At 34.9% G+C, this 21,673-nt stretch overlaps 3 protein-coding genes across 5 annotated transcripts; 1 reads left to right on the forward strand and 2 right to left on the reverse strand.

The window, feature by feature from the left end:
* Positions 1-53: 53 nt before the first annotated feature.
* On the forward strand, positions 54-6,117 carry LOC147401055 (uncharacterized). The gene is made up of 7 exons (XM_086442172.1): positions 54-213; positions 809-959; positions 3,095-3,177; positions 4,207-4,293; positions 4,785-4,930; positions 5,051-5,182; positions 5,586-6,117. The coding sequence occupies exons 2-7, from the start codon at positions 821-823 to the stop codon at positions 5,773-5,775; spliced, it is 777 nt and encodes a 258-aa protein (XP_086298298.1). The 5' UTR covers positions 54-213; positions 809-820; the 3' UTR covers positions 5,776-6,117.
* Positions 6,118-7,736: 1,619 nt separating this feature from the next.
* On the reverse strand, positions 7,737-12,220 carry LOC147401056 (uncharacterized). 3 transcript variants are annotated; one of them, XM_086442171.1, is made up of 9 exons: positions 11,970-12,220; positions 10,810-11,164; positions 10,066-10,099; positions 9,700-9,918; positions 9,268-9,357; positions 8,786-8,851; positions 8,605-8,696; positions 8,303-8,350; positions 7,737-8,216 (listed from the first exon to the last, which is right to left on the reverse strand). In XM_086442171.1, the coding sequence occupies exons 2-9, from the start codon at positions 11,133-11,135 to the stop codon at positions 8,099-8,101; spliced, it is 993 nt and encodes a 330-aa protein (XP_086298297.1). In that variant the 5' UTR covers positions 11,136-11,164; positions 11,970-12,220; the 3' UTR covers positions 7,737-8,098. The 3 variants fall into 3 exon arrangements, with proteins under 3 accessions (XP_086298297.1, XP_086298296.1, XP_086298295.1); XM_086442170.1 differs by having other exon boundaries at positions 10,810-11,246; XM_086442169.1 differs by lacking the exon at positions 11,970-12,220 and having other exon boundaries at positions 10,810-11,960.
* A 2,408-nt stretch (positions 12,221-14,628) lies between these two features.
* Positions 14,629-20,166, reverse strand: LOC147401057 (uncharacterized). Its single transcript, XM_086442173.1, has 6 exons — positions 19,823-20,166; positions 18,910-19,023; positions 17,757-17,837; positions 15,493-15,665; positions 15,291-15,387; positions 14,629-15,030 (listed from the first exon to the last, which is right to left on the reverse strand). The coding sequence occupies exons 1-6, from the start codon at positions 20,054-20,056 to the stop codon at positions 14,920-14,922; spliced, it is 810 nt and encodes a 269-aa protein (XP_086298299.1). The 5' UTR covers positions 20,057-20,166; the 3' UTR covers positions 14,629-14,919.
* Positions 20,167-21,673: the final 1,507 nt, after the last annotated feature.

Genomic DNA, 21,673 nt, shown 5'->3' on the forward strand with positions numbered 1-21,673 from the left:
ACATATATCTCGATGAAAAGTCTCTATGGTTTCAATGCACGTCAAGAAGTGCGATATGATGTTCCAGAATGAGGTCACTTCAACATTATTCTTTTAACTCCATTTCAGTGTTACTAGGTAGGAAAACGCCTTTTTGAATCTCGTTCTTCCTGTGTGTGGAGGAAGTGCGATAGTGGGGAGAAGGAAGAGAAGCTCTGCAGCAATAACTTAAAAGTACGCGATTTTTTCATTTTTTTTTTCTCAAAATTAAAACCCTAGTTGGTGTTCTCAATTTCTTTAAATCTATAAAGTAATCATTGATTTTCTACAGTCATCTCTGTAGATTCGATCTCTCTTTTCTTTTTCTAGGGTTCCTGATCTCACAAGTTTCCCTTTTAAAAACAGGCTTGAAGTTTTGGATTCTCTGATTAGTTTTTTTCATAATTCAGAATTTCATACAAGATTATTTTGAGAAAATTGGAAAGTTTGAATTTGAATTTTGAATACGCACGTAAATTTTTTGAATTTGAATCTAATGGGATCGAAACAACTAGCCTTGCTTAGTAATCAACATTTACTAATAGATGGCAATCTCGAGCATTAAAATCCAAGGATCTTATGTTTTTTGTTTGCTTTCTTCAATGGAATTTCTTTATTTTTCGTGTCTGTGTTCATTTCGTAAATGCTTTTACCTTTACTGAAGATATGGTTCAAAGTAGAGTAGAATTGCAAGATAGGATTCAGTTTGCTGACCCCAATATCTCGGCTATGGTTTGTTGTCTTATCTGTTTCTGCCTCACTATATTCCCCCGTTTTGTGTGGATTGTAGAGATACAGAAGAATGGAAGGGATTGATCAAGTGATAAATCAATACCCACAATGGTTAAATCGAGTGGAGCAACAGATTCGTGAGATACCAATAGTTCAACTATATGTCACTGTTGGTGTTTTACTTCTAACGTCCGTTCTTTTCTTGTTAAGTAAGTTGGTAACATTTGTTTTCCAAATTGGTTAAAACATTATACATGTAAGAATGAAATATAATTCATATTAAGAAGTTGATTCTTTTAGTAATTACTTTTGTTTGGATGAGATTTTTTTCCCCATTAATATACAGTAAAATTTGTTCTTTTTTACCTTGTTCAGACTTTAGAATTGGTTGATATAAATAAAAAAATACCTATAAATGTTGAAAACAACAACAAAAAAAAGGTGTTTGAGTTGCCCTGTAAAAATGACAATTAAGATGAAATAAGAAGCAAATTACAACTAGAACTATCGGAATTTGGGCTTGTGAGTCATCATCGTTTTACTCTCTGTACAACATATTAGACACTTGATATGTTCAAGTCAAACAAATTTAGGGGATGTTTGATTGCATGGAAAGTGACTTTCCAAGGAATTTAAAATCCATGGAAAAATAGTGGTGGAAAATAGGTAAGATTGGAAAATCAAATTCCATTGTTTGATTTTACTTGGATAAAATCATGGGAAAATTATATGAGGAAAAAGAAGAAGAAAGAGAGGAGGAGGAGGAGAAAGAAGATGAGAAGGAAGAGGGAGGGGTGATGTGGTGGTGGTGGCGACGGTGGTAAGTGAGGAAGAAGATGACAAGGAAGAAAATGGGAGAATGTGGTGGTGGTGGTGGCGGTGGTGACGACGGTGGCGGCGGAGGTAAATGAAGAAGAAGAGGGAAGAATGTGGTGGTAGCGGCGGCGGCGGCGGAGGTGAGGGATGAAGAGAGAGAGAGAGAGGAGGTGGCCGGAGATGGTGATAATGACGACGGCGACGGCGACGGCGAGGTTAGTGTGATGGTGGTGGTGGTATGGAAGAAGAAGATATGAGTAGGAATTGGGGATGGAAAATATGGGTGGATTTCACTTTGGTGGATTTTTTGATTGGGGTGGAAAATGAATTTCCATTTCTATGTGCAATCAAACACTTGAAAAATGTCATTTTCCACGGAAATTGATTTTCCACCCTATTTTCCATGTGCAATCAAACATACCCTTATTTTTACCTCCTTTACATTTCTTCAAATAATTCTCTTTTAACTGGAATGTGGAGCGAGCATAATGTGGTTTTAATAGATAATGTTTTAGAAGTAAAAGAGGTTGAACGATTTACTGGCTTGTCTTTCGAAGGTTGCTTGTTCTTAGGATAGAGACGGGTAGATTTATAGTGGGGGCGCTTGACCCCACAAGAATTTTCAATGTCTATGAAGATTATGAGCTATTGCGACGGAAAATAATAATGGATAAAAAAATCCAGCGTTATTGCCCGCACAAAATGTTTTCCAATGTTAGTTGCCCCCATGAGGGCAAAATCCTGGCTACGCCCCTGGATAAAGAAGATGAGAGGTGTTGAATTGGAAGGTGGGACAACTATTTGGGGCCCTCATGTTCCTGCAAAAGTTTTTTTATAATATTCTGGTTGACAATGTTGGGAAAGATCTTAACAATGGACCAATGCATTAGAAGGGGAATGTGCAGGGCAAAATTTTGTTTTTTGTGCAAAGAGGATGGTGAGTCAACAAATCATCTTCTTTCCGTTGTAGGATCGCTAGGGAAATTTGGGGCTACTTAAGTCTCTTCAAGGTGATGGGTTGTTTTTTGTATTCTCTTTCTTTGCTTTTGAAGTCGTGGGCCTGGATGGATTTCTTCCTCATGGGTTTTAGAAGGAGGCTGTGGAGCTTTCTTCCCTTCGCTGTTTGTTGGTGTATTAAACAATATTTGCTCTGGAGTCCATGTAACACTCTTATGAAATTTATTTAATTAAATAAATGCCAAATGAATGAATTATTACAAACTTATGTGCTGCAAAGTATGCTTTATGCAAATTAAAAGAATGGTTTGCTTAGCAAATTTTGTTTCATCATGCTCTAAAACAGTTTGGTTCTACAAAAACCCTTTTTTTCATTTTGATTATGGAGATTCCGTACCAAGGCTTCTTGATGGTACTGGGCAAATGATGAATATCTACTTGCTATTTGATTTAGAATAAATTTTGATTTTTTTTAAAAAGAAAACTATGTTATATATGACATTATCTGATATGGGATTTATTAAAAGAAAATGCTTTGTTACTGAACTTTCTTCCTGTTTTATTATTGCAGTTCGCTTTTTCAGGCGCACAAAATCTTATACTATTGTCCTTGCTGGGCTAAGTGGCAGTGGAAAAACTGTTCTTTTTTACCAGGTAGGCATCTACATTTTTATTCTGTTCTTGTAAGGTATCAGATACTTGTTATTTATGGGGTTTTAATATCCTTGAACCTTCCAACTACAGTGAGGGAAGCTCAACTTCCATTTTGACCCATTGAATATGCTTTAAAAGTTCTAGAATTGAATAAGCTTAAACTTGTAGCTGTCTTTTTCATGGTCTTGTAGTTTGTAGGGGTGAAACATTAAGTTCCTATAGACGATTGTGTTTGATTACGTTTCTATTATGAGCCTTGGAGTATGGCAACGAACAATTAGATTGAGATTATGATGAAAAACTAAATATATGGGAGAGTCAACTGAGATAGTTTGGTCAGATGCAACACTAGTAAGAAGGGGCATGCAGGTCAAAGGTTGTGAAAATATGATAGCAAGGAAAGGACACGGAATGAGGCATCGTGGGCAGATTTGAAGACATTTGCCTGTCAGAAGAAATGGCATAAGATCTATGTGATTGGAGTGGGCAAGATTTTTATAGCCAATCCCATATGCTTGGACTAAGGTTTATGAAGATGCTGATATTTCTTTAACCTATTTGGGATTGGTAGACTCTTGCACATAACTTGCTGGACCTTTTGTGTCTGGATGGACTAACAATGCTTTTGGAAACAGCCATATGATTATGTGGAAGCTCCTCAAGTCTGCTCTATGTTGGGAAATTTGAAGTGGTTAGCTTGAAATCTGTCTTTGATACCTTTACTAAATTAAAGCTCTAGATGATTTAAGTTGGTTTCCATTTTGGTAGAATTCAAAACTCTATTCGTTCACTTTTCTCTGTGAATTTTTTAAAGCTATTTGTGAGTGTGGTTAGCCTGTGATTCCTGTTGCACCTTTTGTTTCCTTTTTAGTCCACTAGTGTGTAAAGCAATCACTTTTAACCTATTAGTTGATCTATGAGATCATTCGTATAACATAAAATCTGTAAATATATTTAGAAAAACCTTCATATTCCATACAAATCTATTTCTTACAAATAAAATTTTGTGGTTTTTCATTTATATGCTAGCTTCGAGATGGCTCTTCACATCAGGGTACTGTTACATCAATGGATCCAAACGAGGGCAGCTTTGTGCTGCATTCTGAGATCTCTAAGGTAACATAAAATAGCTGCTAAGATTTCATATAATTCTAGTACAATTTTGAAACATCTTTGTTCATTGCTCATAATTCTGAGGTGCTTCATGGCTATTTTTTGTCAAGAATTTATTCTCCAAGTGAACTAGGTGGTGAATCCCGCCTTTGTTCCCTTTGCCACAGATTGGGGCTGTAAGCCTGTAACCATCCATTCTATCAACATTTTTCTGTGACTTCAGTATTAGATATGAAGTTTCTGATACTGAAAATAGATCAAATAAATAAAACAAGAAACTTAAGCTACTCATCGCAGTCAATTTTATTTTATCTCGGGGATACCCTTGATGGGACAATCCATTTATTTCCATGACACATTCCATGAACTTGCCTACCACAAATCCTACAGAAACCGACAATGTCAGTTATTGTGCCCTCTACTGTCATTCTAGACATAACAATAATTAATTTATACAAATGATCCTGAACTATTTTCTTGTCTCCTTACATAAGGGAAAAATAAAGCCTGTACACGTAGTTGATGTTCCTGGGCACTCTCGCCTTCGACCCAAGATTGATGAGTACTTGCCACAAGCAGCAGGCCTTGTTTTTGTTGTGGATGCGCTAGACTTCTTGCCAAACTGCCGTGCAGCTGCCGAGTACTTCCTAGTTACTAAGCATTTTTTTTCCGGGTCCTTTTTGCTTTTTGCTTGCTTGTCTGTCATGTATGTACCGAAGCAGACTCGATTTGTGACATTTTGTGTTTTTTGATGTGGAAGGTACCTGTATGATATCTTGACTAAGGCAAGCATTGTGAAGAAGAAGATCCCAGTGCTCATATTGTGCAACAAGACCGACAAAGTGACTGCACACACCAAGGAATTCATCCGGAAACAACTGGAGAAGGAAATGTAAGACTTAAAACTTACTTTCATCTACAAGTGGGTATACTGGATTTATTTATAACTTTGCTTCTTGACAGCCAGGGCACGAGGCTCAAATGAAGTGTATATTCAGAATGTTAGAAATGCCTATAATATCAGTCCCAGAAGATTGGCACTTTGTCATGCCTTCTCTTTCCTTTAAGAGACATTTGTTGATCTGTGGTCATTTTTATGCAAGATGATGCTTAATTTTTATCAGAGTTCTATTTTATTTTTAATTTTTTCACAAAAATTCCCACACCAGCAGCAGTTGAAGTGTGCAACCCAGAAGAGCAGATTTTCCGATGGATGGGTTTCATGTCTGATATTTACATTCTTCCAGCTGTGCATTCATCAGTGTAATTTGATTTCCTTCTCTATTATTTTACAGAGACAAGCTGCGGACGTCGAGAACTGCTATATCCGACGCCGACATTGCTAATGAATTTACACTTGGTGTGACTGGGGATCCCTTTGCGTTTTCACAATGCCATAACAAGGTGACTGTGGCAGAATCCTCTGGATTGACTGGTGAGATATCTCAGGTTGAACAGTTCATCAGGGAATATGTAAGGCCTTAGAGGCTATTTGATGGGGACATCACAGTTTGTAGATTAGAGTTTTTTAGGCCTTTATTTTGGACTTATTTTTGTGATTTTGGGTTTATTTTCATGTTTTACTAGTCCATAGTATTAGTATAGATGTTTGGGGTTAGTTTCGTAACTTTAGTATCTCTTTTTATTAAGTTTATAAGGGTTGAAAATTTATGAGAGAGAAAGTTATGGAAATTAGAGTATTTTTGTAATTTATCTTTAAGTTATGGGTAGATTAAGTATTTTTCTCGTTAGGGTTTTGTTTTAGTATTTAAACTTAGGAGAGCTTTTGGAATGAAATTTATCGAATTTTCTGATTTATTGTTTGTATGTTGGTGCATTCAACTTACAGAATTCCCTCACCATCTTGCATAACTATTCATGCATCTTTCCAAAATGTTCACACTTCTCTTCCCTTGTTATTGTTGGAAAAGTTTGTGTCAACGTCTCTCTCCACACACACACACACAACAATGATCGAAATCTTCAAAATTTAGCTAATGGAGGAAAGTTGCATTTGTATGATGGATGAACAATTTGAATAGCATGTAGGACCTTCCTATGGGTTTATTTGGATGCTGTCGAGAGTTCTTGATTAAGTGTTACGGATTCTATTGAAAATAGGATGATTTACTTCGTCTTTTTTGTAAAGCTGATATTGAACTCTCTAAGCTGGTGTTTGGTTGCAATAGTAACTCTTAGTGATTTTGGTAACTAAGGTCCAAGTGATCCAGGTCTTCAAGAGAATGACTCTAATGTGTGAACCATGTTGCACAAGAATTTAGCCTCTTTTCAAGGAATGGGAATGGGAATCTTGCTCATAGATGACAATAAAAGAATATTGAGGCTAATGGCGCGTAGTCTTATACAAACCTAATCGATACAAGAAACATCAAGCTCCAACGTCTATGGCCTACTCTGTTTGCTTTCTCTACGGTACCTTTCTTTTTCGGGCCCCACATTTTCCTTTCTCCATGTCGCCTCTTCTGATCTATGGTGACCTATTTTATGGCAGCTTTCACTCTGGTACCCTTATTTTTGACTCTCCCAGATGATCCTTTCCCGAGAAGTGCTAGCTCTGATACCATTTGTTACGAATCTAACCAATACACAACATTTATCCGATAATAGTACAAAACATTAAGTGCATGTCTCTTTGGTTCGTAACGTGTAGCATCATACAACTTTAAAACTTCGCTCCAACGAGAAGCTTCCAGTTGTGCAACATATGCATGCATGATCAAGGTAAAATAAATTTACTTTCAGGTAAATTATTATGGCAGTTTTAAGTGGATAAGCCTAATGAATTAAACCATGATGATCTCTATGACTTTAAAGCAATAGAGGGGCCAACCTATTTTCCCAAATTGGTATCAATATCAATATAATTACTCTATAATGTTTTTATTTTTATTTTTTAAAAGTGTCTTTGGCTTAGCTTTTTTGAGATATTGTGCTCGATATGTATAAAGTGTTCTCAATCAGAGCACATGTCAGGCATGGCATGGTGGTGGTTGCTCCTTCTCCATCCCATTTAGTAATTATTAAAAGAAGAAGAATATGATTACTTATGTTTACACTTTAACCAACAACTTAAAAGTCTATTGTGTGGTAGAATCATAACAAGATTTAAAACATCATCTCGAGGCACGTTCACGATAGGGAAAATTTCGAAATTATCTCAACCAAAACGATTTGAGACATTCCAAGATGAATGTTTCATCCGGTTTATATCGAAATCAAAATGTTTCGGCCTAGATATTTTTTAACGGAACACAATTTTAAGCCCTGATCCTAATCGTGATCACGGTCTAGTGGAAAGGTTGTACAGTTCATGGTCCACTAACAAGTGGCTTGGATTCTGGTTGCCATAACATCAGGAACCATTAATTTGTAGGAAACCTCAACCACATAAGCAAGAACCATACATTAAGGAACAGGAGAGAGGAGACACAAAGAAGATTTGAAATTTTATGGTTCAATTATATCCAAATATCTGTATTTAGTACAATTCTCAAACTCCTCTAAAGCAAGGACAAATAAATAAAAAATGAGTATTTTGCTTCATTGAATAACCATCTCTATATTTTTGAATTTTTTCCCCTATATGATCAATAATATTTCTATGAATTAGAGTAATATATCGATCTCTGTAGATCTCTTCTTTAACCTATGGACACTTTTCTTTCCATTTTGTTTCGAAGATCCTCCTCTATAAGTAGTAAGAATCTCATTCCGATGCCCGAATCAGAAATTCTGTGTGGACATGAATTGGTTTGGCAAAGAATGATGTTAAGTCAACCGTTACCATTCATCTCACACACTGATAAGTTAGAGGGAACCATCTCAACCACAAGAAGTGTTTCATCCTTATTATTAGTGCAAAGAGACCGTAGCATGGGATGTGCATTATCCCCACCAACAAATACCTAAAGATTTGGATCGACAATGGGCTTAGATAAACTAAATAAACTATTAATGAAAGATCAAAATGTAGATTGGGATGATTTCATACCATACTGGAGAATAAGGGGATGATAAGTCGAGGAACGGGTATGGCCACCTATGACAAAGAAAATTATCGTTATAAAAACTTCAAACTAAGTTGTTCTCAAGTGTAGAGATAGCATGGTTTTAAAACTCGTCCATGAATGAGACCGAGTTGTCTCGGACGAGATTTTAAAAAATGCCTTAGAATTAGAATGAAACCACGTCTTTGAGATGACTTTTCAACTCGTCTTATTGGTGGATGATACTGAGACAACTCAGACAAGACTTAAAACCATGGTAGAGAGAGAAAAAGGAGGTCGGCATTACCAAATTGAGATGCTGGCGTGAATCACCCATTGAAATATGACAAATATTGCTGTCCATAAGATGAAGTATGCGATTCGAAACCATGGAAACCGCTGAAATGGATTTTTATTAATGACGATAAGTGTTAAACTCGCAAAACAAAAAAAAACAAAAAAACTAAAACTATACAACAAAAACTTACCAGGCAATTTAAAGCAGTATCCCCAAGAAGGAAGACAGCATTGATTGAATGCATGCCAATCAGCATCTGCAGCAAAACAGGAACACAAATTGTTAAATAAAAATGGTTGGAGGGTCTTCCCGGAAAATAGAAAGAATCGTTCTATGATTCTTATTATGAATGAAAAACCAAAGATAACCGGGCGTAGATCATCACTACAAAGTTTTTTACTTATTTCTTTTTTGTTTGTTTATCAGTTCTCTACGATTTCTTGGTTAACCAAGTAAAGGTATGACTATGGGTATGGTCTAGGTGTCATATATTTTCATCACAAAATACAAAGTATCGCAACATGCCCAACCCAACATGAATGCCAGTTCATAACCCTTGTAAATTGATTGAAAAAACCTTGGAATCGTTCAATTGTACACCGTAATACATACATAAGACAAGGAAATGAGCAAGTAAGCAGAATTGAGGCATTCATGTAATGTGTTACTTACAAAATTCAGATTGTAGTCTTTGATTGTTAGAAATGGAACCATGATGAACCAAAAGACGAAATCAGTGAGCATCACAGCTCCTGCATTTACCTAATGATTAAAAATAAAGCTCGTCAAACAACGCTCGAGGGAAAAAGGAGGAAGTTAACTATATACAGAACAATGTTACCAACCAAAGCATGGCTGATTGATCGTCAAGATTAAAAACAAGTTTAAAGTCATAATATCATAATTAAGAATAATTAATCAAAAAAAAAAAACATTTGAGGTTAAAGATGGGGATGAAAATGATGAATTAAATGAGATTCGTGGATCAGAAACACTGAGAAAGAATACCACTAGACTTCCCACAAAAAATAGCCCTAAAAAAAGCAACCACTGGAAGGAAAAAGCTAGTCGCCAAAAATTATTGATACTTGAAAGTGAATTTACCTGAAAAATAACTTGAAAGACATAACCCCAAATACTGGCAGTTCGGCGAACATAACGTCGTTCTTGAGGACCTGAGTTTTTGGTGCTGCTGCTCGCATTTGCACTTTCGTTGTGTGTGGGAGCTACATAGGTGCCTTGTTCTGCATCTAACCCTATGCCATCTCCAACAACTCCATTTCTATATTGGTTGCATCCGTAAATGGAGAGCAACGATCCGAGCTACAAATGGAAGTAGAAACTATAAGAAAACAAACAAACTATAGTAAAAAGAGATTCAAAATATACATACATACATATATAGATTATGACAAATAAGATGGGTTTCAAGCAAACAGACTATGAGATACACACGATTAAAGGGCATACCCCAAAATAGATGGTAACCAGTGTGAAAGTCCACCTGTCCAGAACCCAAAAATCAAAAAACAAAGTTAAATTATAAGAAAATGTGCCATGAAATTCTGTAGCAATTACCAATCACAAAAAAAAAAAAAAAGACTTAGCAAACATAACTTCTAATGGAGAAGATGGCATCCACTATAATGTCTAAAGATTATATAGTTTTTTGTCTTATAGATGTCCAAAAATTAGAGCTCTTTATAAATGTTGTATTTTTCAAATTCAATAACCCATTCACTAACTTAGGTAACAATTTTTTTTAAAGAAAAAGTTGGAAGATATATTTGATTCTTACCAAACCATTTTAGCTTCATAAACTCAAAAACAAAATGTAAGTGCCATCTTTTTAATAGGAAACACAAGTACAAGAACAAAGAACCTAGCCAACCATGAATCTCATTCAAATTAGTTACAAAATAAAATGCCCTGCTCCACTACAAGTTCAACATGTTAACCAACCAACTACTACAAAAGACCTATCTTTTGGAGAGGTGGAGAACTATGAATATAAGAGGGTCAGAGGGATTAAAACGTCAACTACAAATAGAACAATTTTTCAACCAAAGCTAGACCAAAAATGGAAAAGATTCAAAATACGGGTTTTCAAGAAAACCTTCGAATTAGACATTCTAACAGAACTATTGTTTCTCAAATTAAAATCCAGATCATATTTAAGTATAAGATGAACTCAAGGAAAAAGAGTTGGCTTACTGAGTATAGAAATAAAATATGCCACCTCCATCAACAGCAACATTGACGATGAGCAATGCCAGAAGCAGAAAGAATGCAATAACTCGGAAAGCCAAAAGCCAAGCAGGATGGATTTCTTTCAGACATGGCTTCCACGCTTCATCCTCGTACAAAAAACCTTTTGTTTCTTGTTGGGTTTCTCCTCCTCTGCTGGGTTTCAATTTATTGGGACCTTCATATTTCCATATCATAATTGATGCTAAAACCATGCAGCAAGAGATCCAAATTGAACAGAACAAAACCCTCCAATTCAACCAATAACTCGAGGTGGTTGTATCACCAGTCATGACTGGTGTCCAAGAAAGTTTGGAGGATCCTGTTATGAAATTCATGGAATTTGATTTATTTTCCGCCCTGGTCTCCAATATCTGATACTTGGTGGTTTTATTTTCAAATCACTATATTGAAAACGAGAAAAATGATTTTGTTTAGTTCAAATCCAAGAGACCCAGTAAAGTTCAGAAGAAATTATACTAAACAAATAAAAACCAAAAAAATATGAAATTGATTTTTTTTTTTTTTATAATAAAAAAAGGTACACAAATTTTTTAAAATTTCATTAGCTTGAGGAAAAAGAAAACTCCTTATAATCAGAAATGTAAATCCGTGTGGACCCCAATAGCTAAACCCATCAACCCAAAAAAGTCAACACTGGATTGAATCAAAAGCACCAACATCAATCTATGAAGACAAACCATGAATGAAAAAATTTAACAAAAAAAAAAAAAAAAAAATCAATAACCCCAGAAAATAATTAAAAACAAACCAACCCCATATCCCAAATGAGCTTAAAAACTCTAAAAATCATCAAACAATGGAACTAAAAATCTCAGATATGAAATTAGACCTCATTTATGTAAATTTTAATTTTTTTAAAAAAAAGGCCAAACTGAAACTGGACTTGTGTTATATAGAAGAAACAAACAAAGAAAAAAAATGAAATGCAAGGTTTGTAGAATGGAGACTCAAAAACCAAAACCCAACATGCATTTAGTCTCATTAATGGGAGAAACAAAGCAGAGATTCTTAACTTTGGATGGGTTTTGCACAGACAGATAAAAAATCAATAATAAATGAACCAAAGGAACAAAACTGTGAGCAAAGGAAAGGTGGGTACTTACAAAGCAAAAGCAGGAACGAAAGACTGAATGGTGGTGTGTAAATGAGATGCTTTGCTTAATTGCTTCTTTGCTTGGAGAGAAAACTTAAAAAGCAGAGAGAGGAGAGAGGAGAGAGAGAGATAAAAGGATGGTATGCTTTCAGCGTAAGCTTCTTTTTCTTTTTTGCAAATCTCACAAACAATCTCTATCTCTTATACTCTTATATCCATCCATACAGTTATAAAACAATTCAAAAGAACATTCTTTCTTGTCTTTCTTGAGAGAGAGAGAGAGAGAGAGAATTTTATTACTTTTAATTTTATTCAATTTTTTGTCGGATTGTTGGAAGATTCTCAGCTAGTCCAGAGAAGACCATGAGGCCCATCCATCTGTCAAAAACCAAACGTGAAAGAAATGAAAATGGGTGAAATGACCATGATACCCTTATTCTGCTCTTGAAAGTAACCCATGATAATTAAAAAGGAATTATAATGTTATGCATATTACTATTATATTTTTTATGATCTAAATTATTATTATTATTATTATTATTATTATTTTATGAAGGGTATCTGAATATATGTCCCACTAGTGGGATCAAAAGAGCCAAAGCCGTAAGTTGGGCCAAGGCCGTGGGTCCTTTCCTGGGCATGTGCAACACCCACACATCACATGCACTGGGTAAGTGAAGGTGCGTCCTTGCAGGTGGCCTCGAGGAATTAATGCTCATACTAAGTATTGAAAATATAGGACATTTATCGATGGATCGGAATACATCTAATCTCGATTGTTTGAGAATCCATTCCAAAGTTGGGCTACGAAGTATCTTTTTTGCAATCCGATCATTTAAACTAAGTATTGGTCAATATTCATGAACGATAACCCTCCTTTATTCGGATTTGAAATTCACCTCATATTATACCTAACAAAGATTATTGAGATCCTAATATGAGCAAACTTCTTTTCTTCTTTTTATTTTGTATTAGATTTAACATGGAAGATGTTCTTTACTTAGTTATATCAAAGGCAGATTTACTCCCTCCCTTACAAAAATTTTCAAAGTTCATAATAATTTATGAGTTATTATAAAAAATAATAATGACGGATTAAAAAAATTCACCTTTATTACCCCCATACAAAAAATTTCATTATTGGTTATTTCTACAAAAAAAAAAAAAAAATTCTCTTGATTGCCTCCACGTGGGGCAAAATCGTGATTCCACTCTGGTAGTTATGGTTGCAAATAATGCATGGGCCATCAAATTTAAACATATTGTTTATATTATAGTAAAATTTTAAATATCAATATATATTATCTTATATTTAATATTTAATTTAATTTTGTTAATTTTTCTATCATATATTTAAAATGCTAATATTCCATTTGAGACTTCTTCAAGCCCATGACCTCATGATAACAAACTGGACATGTTATTGTTATTATTATTACAAAAATTGTAGTTTCAAACCCTCCGTTGTGATGGAAAGATATTTTTAGGGGTAGAATTGCCGTTGTCTACCAATGTTTTGTATTCTCCATAATTATCTTTAAAAAAAATTATTATATTTTCTTTGCTTTTTAATGATAATAAATAATGATTATATTACAATTTATAAATAATTTTTAGGGTATGGTTCTTGAAATTTTTTTTATTGACAATGATACTAAAATCTTAACTCTTTGTTAATAGATGGAAACAAATTTACTTTTTAATTATTTATGAAAAAATTCAAGATATTGAAAGTTGCTAGTATTATTATTGTTACTGTTTTTTTTAACTCTCAAGTTTTTTGGAGAGATCAAGAGGTAAAGAGGGAGAGATAAATGTGAATTGTGATCATGGTTTTTAAACTCGATATCTCGTCTCGTCTCGTTCAACTCCGATACCGAGTCGTTTCGGACGAATTTTCCTATACGTTTGAGATGTCTTGTGAGACAAATAAAAAAATTGAACGTGACTGGTAAATCTCAATCAAAAAATGACTTTGTGAGTTGATCTCGTTCAGCTCTAATACCGAGTTAACTCGGACGATACGTCTCGATCTCTGACGAGTTTAAAAACCATATTGTGATATACTTTTATTATAGCTCAAAAAGAATAAAATGTTTTTTTTTTTTTTTTTGTTGTGTGGCATTAGTTACTCTACCAAGGATTCTTTTTAATTTTTTAAACCTTAATGACCTCTTAATATGAGGCAAAACACCTAAATTTGTGAAATATGTTAAAAACCCATGTCACGATAACATATCAGGCGATCAACATTGGCTTCATATGGCATATTGATTGATCATATTGTTTGGAACGATAGAAAACTTCCCCTTGATTTTTATGAGAAATTTAACTGGACAAACAAGGCGACGTCAAGACAGATAAACAGGTAAGTCAACAACCTTCTTTAAAAACCATTATAAAAAAAAAAAAAAAAACGCTTGAAACTTATGGGAAAGATGACATAGACACAAGAGAGAGAAATGAGACTAGAAGTAGTCATAACAGTTTCTTGAATTGCAGGACGTGTCTTGTTGTATGACCTTTGGCTTGGGCCATGCAAGAGTTCTATTCATATAGAGAACCAAAGGATTAGTTCCCTACAAGGCCACACATCTTATAGGATAGAAAAGTAAATTCTCTTGTACACTGTTTGCTAGTCTTTATTGATGTTGAGAACTAATCCAAAATTCCCAAAGAGCAAAGACACCTCTGCTTCTATTATCTTTTTTCAAAGCAAGCTTCAAATTCTAGAAATACATACATACAAACAAGGTATAAGCTTATCCTTTTTATCCCTAATAACCAACAATACCTTTACCGTTGCAGATCCAAATTTCAATGGCTTAGAACAATAAGGTGGCATAATAAAAATACCGACATGGTGAGCATACACATATTTTTTGCTCCTCAGGCGAAAACCCAGTGCTTAGAAGGAATGAAAACCTCCGAACCTCCAAAATAGTGTTCATTCCCATGCTTCAAATGATGTCAGAGTCATCTCCAATAATAGAGAGTGAAAAAGGAGCAATAGCAACATTGAATGTCGATGTTCCTATTCTGTCGGTGTGCTTCATCTCAAAATCACCTTCCTACATTGTAAGAATATCAAGGTTGGGTAATTGAAATTTTTGTTATCACAAGTCCCAAAAAACCAGAAATTATGGACATCTAGAGCCACATATCAGTGCATGATGACGTTTATCTAAAGACCCCTTTAAAAAAAATATTGTAATTTTGGGTAGCATCTGACAATTTCTAGACATTCTGAAAATAATTATTAAGAGAACCGAATTGTATCAAACTAATATTTTTCCAAGGAAACATGTGAAAGGAAATTTGGCACACTTACCATTCTCCCACTAGGAGTGCTTAATGGGCATGCAGAGGAGTACTCAAAACCAGTCTTAGGAAGTATAACTGGTTGTTCTCCAATGACTCCAATTCCCCTGCCAAAAGAAGAAGAAAAGGAATAAATTTAGAAAAATTTGCATCGACCACTTATTAAAAAATTCTCACAAAAAGAAAGAAAATGAAATAAAGATAGAGCTCACCAGATGTTCTCAGTTCTCCCATTGGCATCAGTGACGATCCAATGCCTTCTAAGAAGTTGAACAGGCCGCTCTGAATTATTTGTAATTCTTATTCTATATGCAAAAAAGTACTGTCCTTTCAAAGGTTGACTCCTGTTCTCAATGTACACACTCCTGACTTGAACCCTTATCCCCTGAAACACCACGTATGGAGATCTATTAAAATAATTGAACCATTTATTGAAAAAACAAGGAAAATAGTAAGCAACTCATTAATTCAAGGTTCGAGCTTATAAACCAAGATGAAAACAGCAATACAAAAACCTACTTGAACAATGGAGACCGATAGTAACACATGGATTCTGATGATCTGGAACATCAGTAATAGTTGATATACTGTGGTTAACGAAATTGATAAATCATTAGCTTTATATTTGCTGATCAGTTTGCTTGAATGTGCGGATTTCATTGGGGGAAGGTCGAGTTTGTAATTGTGATTGAACATCAGCCATAATAAGCACAATGGGCATAAATATCCTACAGTGCATTTAATCATTAATTAAACTTTTATTCACAAATCACAATGTCCTAATTTTTGTGTTCCATTTCTTCCAAATAATAATTTATCAGTTAAGAAATTTATGGTTCGGCTTGCGGGGAACACCTCATAAGACTTTGGTTTTAGGAGGAACATTAATGCTTGGGAGCTCGAGTCAATCATTGGTCTTATTAATAGCCAGCATTCCATCCCCCTCTCCTCTCTCAAGAAAAATCGTTAGATAGGATACTAGCTACGGATCAAATCATTTCTGCTCCATGTGTAAAGTTAGTGGACTTTCAAACAAAAATTAGTGGATAATCAGTGATTCACCTTCTCAATCATTGCAATGTCGCTCGTTCCACTTGGTCTCACTTTACTTCTCTTTTTCACATTCACTGGGTTTTCCCTAGATCCTTGTTTTCTTTCTTCCAATCATGGTAGTCCACAGCTCTCTCTTGCAGGAAAAGGAGATTGTGGACATTGGCCACCCCTTTCACTATCTATCGGGCCTTATAGAAGGTGAGAAATAGCAGAATCTTTGAGGAGAAGGAGCATGCTCTTAATGAGATCACCATAGTATCCCTAATTTCATGTTTTTTGGGTGCAGGTAATTCGAGGGTTTCAAGAGCTTTTTTTTTTCTTCCTATAAAGATTTCCTCTTCAATTGGGATGGTATTTGCAATGTGAGATTATAGTCAGATTGGAACTGTTGTTCAAGTCTTTATGTTTATCTTTTTCTGTATGAGTTAGGTCTTCTCGACCTCCTCCCCTATCCTTCAATAATAACTCACCAAAAAAATCCAGGGTCAGCTGGGTAAATCCTCTTCTTCCAAAGTCTATCTAAATCCATATATTACATTAAGTCAATGGTGTTTGGTCAGTCATATTAAATGGATCTCTTGAGACAAGATAAGAAAATAAAATGCCAAGAATGTGTTTGGCTATATCACTTCCCTCACCCACCCACCCTCACATGCCCACAACCCCCACACCCAAACCCCACCCCCTCGCACAAAAAAAAAAAGAAAAAAAACATATATGGGATCAGCTGTACAAATCTTGATCCTCCAATTCTTTTATCTTTTTTTTTTTTTTTTGTATAGGTGCAGGTAGGTGGTGGGGTTTTGTCACGATCCCACTGGTGCGCTTACCCAAGACATGAAAAGGGCTGCTGCTAAGACCGAGGGGTCGAAGTGGAGCCGTCCTGTGCGCTGGATGGAATGGTAGGTGGAGTTGTGAGTTTAGTACCACATCAGCGGGGTAGACGTTCGGAGCTTGGGTTATAAGGGCAAACTTGACCCTATCATGTAGGATGCATTTTAAAGCCGTCGGGCTTTGGCCCAAAGAGGACAATATCCAACAAGTGTGGGCCAGGGGCACTACAGGTTTTGATCCCAGGTCAGTGGTATTACCACCTCATGGAGGTGGCACCTAATTTCTTCCAATTCTATCTCGGTCCGTATACTCCATCAATTCTAGTGACGTGGAAAGAAAACTGCCATAATGCATTTGGCCATATTAATTCCCATAAATACATAACCTAAAGAGAGACCAGACTGACAGAAGCTTAAAAATCAAATAAATAGTTTTCTCTTCACAAAACAAATTCTTGTACAGAAACTGGGTGGACTCAAAAAAAAACAGCTAAAACCTGTAAGAACTTGAGCGAATGATCTTGTACTAGAAAATAAAACATACAGATCAGGAAGCAACAATTGTTGTACGAAATATATGTTTGTCATACCAGGGTAGTAGCATCACTTGAACATTTAAGGAGTGAGTATGGTGACACTAGCTTTAGTTCATCTCTGTATCTAGCAGCATCCTGCAAAATTATATCGGAATAATAGAACCATAGCAAAGTAGGTGAATTTTATGGTTTATGATGATATTACTGATAATAACATGCATAGGACTAATGAAAGACGATTTCAAATTTATTTATATATATATAACAAATAAAATAAAAAGCTATGAAACAGAGTTTGAGACTAGAAATGATGACAAACAGACCAGTATTGTCCATTCTCATAAAAGAGTGTAACTTTAATCTTACTGTAAGGTGAGATAAATCTAAGAGACTCAAAATTAATAGAAGTACAGTTTTCTGGATATATAATGAAGAAAATCACCTCATGTAACCAGTCTTTCATGCAATTTCAGTCTTCAATGATCTTCAGTTTCCTTTTAGGAAAACTTGGATTGAGGGTAATTCCCCTTTATTACACGTATACAATGAAAGACAAACAGACATGAAGACACTCTAAAATTTAGGAGCTCCACTAAAGCTTTTACAAGACCAATTTAATTAATTATTTGGTAGCAAGTGTGGTAGTTTAATGGGTTAGAGGATGGGTGAAGGTATGTTTCCAACCCAGGCCATAGCATAACCGTCTAGATGGTTGTACATAATACTTGAAACCGAACCTTTATTCATTGCTTTAGCAGGATCATATCTCAAGAAATATAATCAGGACAACATTTAATCTAGTACAACCTATCACTCTTCAGTAAAATGCAATGGGGATTTATAAACAACTCAAGAACACCACTCTTTTCCATGGAAACAATAAAACAATTGCCTTAGTAAAGAGGATGGAAAACTGAGATACAAATTACGGTTGTGTAACTTTTCACGTTCAACATCTCTTTGACAAAGATCAGAAAATCCATGGCGTTTGCTCATTTAAATGGACTCAATGCCAAATCTTTTTTTTTTTAATTTTAACAATTACCCGAAAGGTGATTTAGGCAGTTTTAGATTCAGAAGTCACCTCCTTTCGAATGGCACCCAGTTTTCTACTACATGAATCCCTACTCTTTCATAGTAGCAGTAAAAGAAGAAACCAAAACTGGAATGAAAGAGAAAAAGGCCCTTGAGAGAAGAAAGTAGATACCTCAAACCTCTCATCAGAGACTGCTTCCTTCATTAATCTCCGGAGGCGCAACACAGGCTCCTCTTCCTCAAATAACTTCAATGAGTCCCTAATTCTTGCCGCTTCTTTGTAATCCTATAATGGAGACAAACTTGTGATCTCTAAAAAAAGAAGCAATTTTTTTAAGGAAACGAGAATCAGAAATTACTACAAACAAATTATTTCTACTTCTGAAGCAGAAAGAGAATTTCAGCTCAAACTCTATTGGAGGAAAATGGAAATGTATGGACTTCAACAGAAGAACAATAATTTCATTGAAAACTGTAGCAAAATGCAACTTAAGCTTCAGTAAAATTTTATAGAGTTTATTTTTTGAAAAAAAAAAATTCATTATTTTTAATTTTCAAAAGTTCAACCAAATTTCAAAATGAACAGAACTCATCAAAAGTCAAAATAGAACTTAAAGAGAGAAAAAAAAAAACTGTTACACCTGAAATATGAAAAAATTACCAAATCCACTATTGCAAAATCCATCAAATTGATACCTGAACTACCAAGAAATACAGAATAAAAGGGAAATTAATGAATCGAATAATCAGAACAACTTAAAGAAATCCCATCAAAATACTGACAAAAAAAAATCAAACCTTTTTCATTCAGTTCGATCTAAGACAAAGAAAGTAAGAAACCACTCAAAACCCAGAATCAAAATTAACCTAGAAAACAAAGAAACGCAGCCAATCGACAAAACTCGGAACCAAAATCTGCCAAGATGTTCAATAAAATCCACTACTTTTAACGAAATTAGAACTAACCACGAAGCAACCCCAGCAAAAGATACAGAAAAGAAATTTGACCCAAATCCAAATCAATCAAAATTCCCAACCCAGAACCCAAATCCACCGAAATATTCAAGAATCTAAAGAACACAAACCTCGGATTTAGCTGCAACTTCCATTTGTTGCTTCAAAAGAGCGTATGTCTGGCTACGAGAAACAAAAGAACGAGAGGTCTGGTTCTCTCCTTCAACCCCATTTTTCTCCGAAGAAGAACAAGCAACGATTTTACATGTTTTTTTTGGAAGATCTCTGCAATTTCTTCGGCAAGGGAGAGATCTTCTCGATCCTGGATTGAAATCTGTGGGAATTTTTAAGTTCAGAGACTGCATTGCTGACTTGTTGTTCTGAGATTGTTGGGCTTTTGTTTTTCTCTGTTTCACTTCGATTTCTCTGTAGTCTGTCGAAACTCTCTAAGAATGATTGATCGATCGATCGATCAATAAACGACATAAACTAGTTTTTCAGAATTTCCTAAAGTAATAAAAGCTAATGAAATTACTCTGGTTTTGAGCGTTATTTTCATTAAATGCCATTATCTCTGGGTATTATTGAATTTTGAATTTAATTAAATATCCCTCTAAGTTTGCATTATATGACAGAAATGATTTTTCAAGGTTTCAGACATCAACTAGAAAAATATACAATTCTATATCACTAAAATCTAAAATATGGGGGCTGGTTAGGGATGTTAATGGATCCTTGGCACACAATTGACCCAATCCAACCTACAATGGATTAGGTTTGGGTAAGATAATTAAGTCTGATTCATTTTTAGACCACAATTATAAGATTGTTTATTAAGAGGGTTGGATTTAGGTTCAAGTTCTAGTTCATCGGATGACCTAACTTGTTTGTCTACATAATCTTTTTTCCCATTCTTTTTTGGTCTCTCTCTCTCTCGTGTGGAGAGAGATTCCAGGTTTGCACTCTTCAAGATGAAAGTTGATTTTTGTGACGATCTTAATTTTATGATTTTCTTCCTTTGTTGGGGTTATTCTTGTTGATCTGTCCTCTTTCACGACAACCTGGATGAAATCCAGGTAAGAATAAAAGAAGGATGAAATCTTAATGTGGTGCTCATTCAGATAAGAATGAAAGAAGGATGAAATCCCAATGTGATCCCTGCAAAAGATCTTTCGAAGTTTAAGTCAGTGAAAATGAATGATAAAAAAATTGGAGAAAATGATGAATAATGAATCTTTAGAATATGAGAGATATTCAGAGAGAATAAAGCTTTATGCGAATTCATATTTTGAACCATTTCTTAGTCACTCCCTCTCTCTTTAAATTTTTTTCCTCTCCCCACTGCTTCAAACGTAATTAGATTGGATAAGAGACAAAGACAAATTGGGTTTGAGTAAGTTGGTTTTTTTTTTTTCTTTCTAAAATTCCAAGTATACATAAAATGTGCAGAGTTTGGGGTGTTTAGAAAAATAAATTTGTATTAAAAAAAATATGATTTTATAATTAAAACACAGTATTAATTTATACTTTATTGTGGATGAGAGTTGACAAATGTAATATACACCAATAGAGGATGTCCCAAACTTTTACACTTACACACGCGTGAAAGTTGCATTGCATGCTTCGAAAGCGATAGAGATGCTCTCATCACTTTCCATTGCTTGTCATGATCATTGATTCTCATATTGAACTTAATGATACATGAGAAGGTAACTAAAAATTGGGTTGAAAGTTTAGGCCAAATCACACAACCTTCTGTGGTTCAATATGCCCAACCAAGATTTGCATTTTATACGAGTTGATCTTGGCAAACGAACCATTGACCAAATTTAGGGTTCGATTGTCATCCCGAATTGCATCCCTCATGGTTATTGGTGAAATTCATATATCCTAGGTAGGCTCGAACCACTTTGGGGGTTCATTAATATTGAGTTTTGGCTTTATTCACAAATTATGGTAAATAGTACAATTCGTTAATTTTC

The sequence above is a fragment of the Akebia trifoliata genome, chromosome 5, assembly GCF_017979445.1.
Source record: "Akebia trifoliata isolate Shusen 1 chromosome 5, ASM1797944v1, whole genome shotgun sequence".
NCBI lineage: Eukaryota > Viridiplantae > Streptophyta > Magnoliopsida > Ranunculales > Lardizabalaceae > Akebia > Akebia trifoliata.

Coding starts and splice junctions, on each gene's coding strand:
- LOC147401055 (XM_086442172.1), top strand. CDS start 821: ATGGAAGGGATTGATCAAGTGATAAATCAATACCCACAATGGTTAAAT. Junction 4,294..4,784: donor TGCATTCTGAGATCTCTAAG/GTAACATAAAAT, acceptor TCCTTACATAAG/GGAAAAATAAAGCCTGTACA. Junction 5,183..5,585: donor AAACAACTGGAGAAGGAAAT/GTAAGACTTAAA, acceptor ATTATTTTACAG/AGACAAGCTGCGGACGTCGA.
- LOC147401056 (XM_086442170.1), bottom strand. CDS start 11,180: ATGAATTTCATAACAGGATCCTCCAAACTTTCTTGGACACCAGTCATG. Junction 9,358..9,699: donor TCTTTCAAGTTATTTTTCAG/GTAAATTCACTT, acceptor TTTAATCATTAG/GTAAATGCAGGAGCTGTGAT. Junction 8,351..8,604: donor CACGCCAGCATCTCAATTTG/GTAATGCCGACC, acceptor TCTTTGTCATAG/GTGGCCATACCCGTTCCTCG.
- LOC147401057 (XM_086442173.1), bottom strand. CDS start 20,056: ATGCAGTCTCTGAACTTAAAAATTCCCACAGATTTCAATCCAGGATCG. Junction 17,838..18,909: donor TCTCTGATGAGAGGTTTGAG/GTATCTACTTTC, acceptor ATAATTTTGCAG/GATGCTGCTAGATACAGAGA. Junction 15,666..17,756: donor CAAGTGATGCTACTACCCTG/GTATGACAAACA, acceptor GTGGTGTTTCAG/GGGATAAGGGTTCAAGTCAG.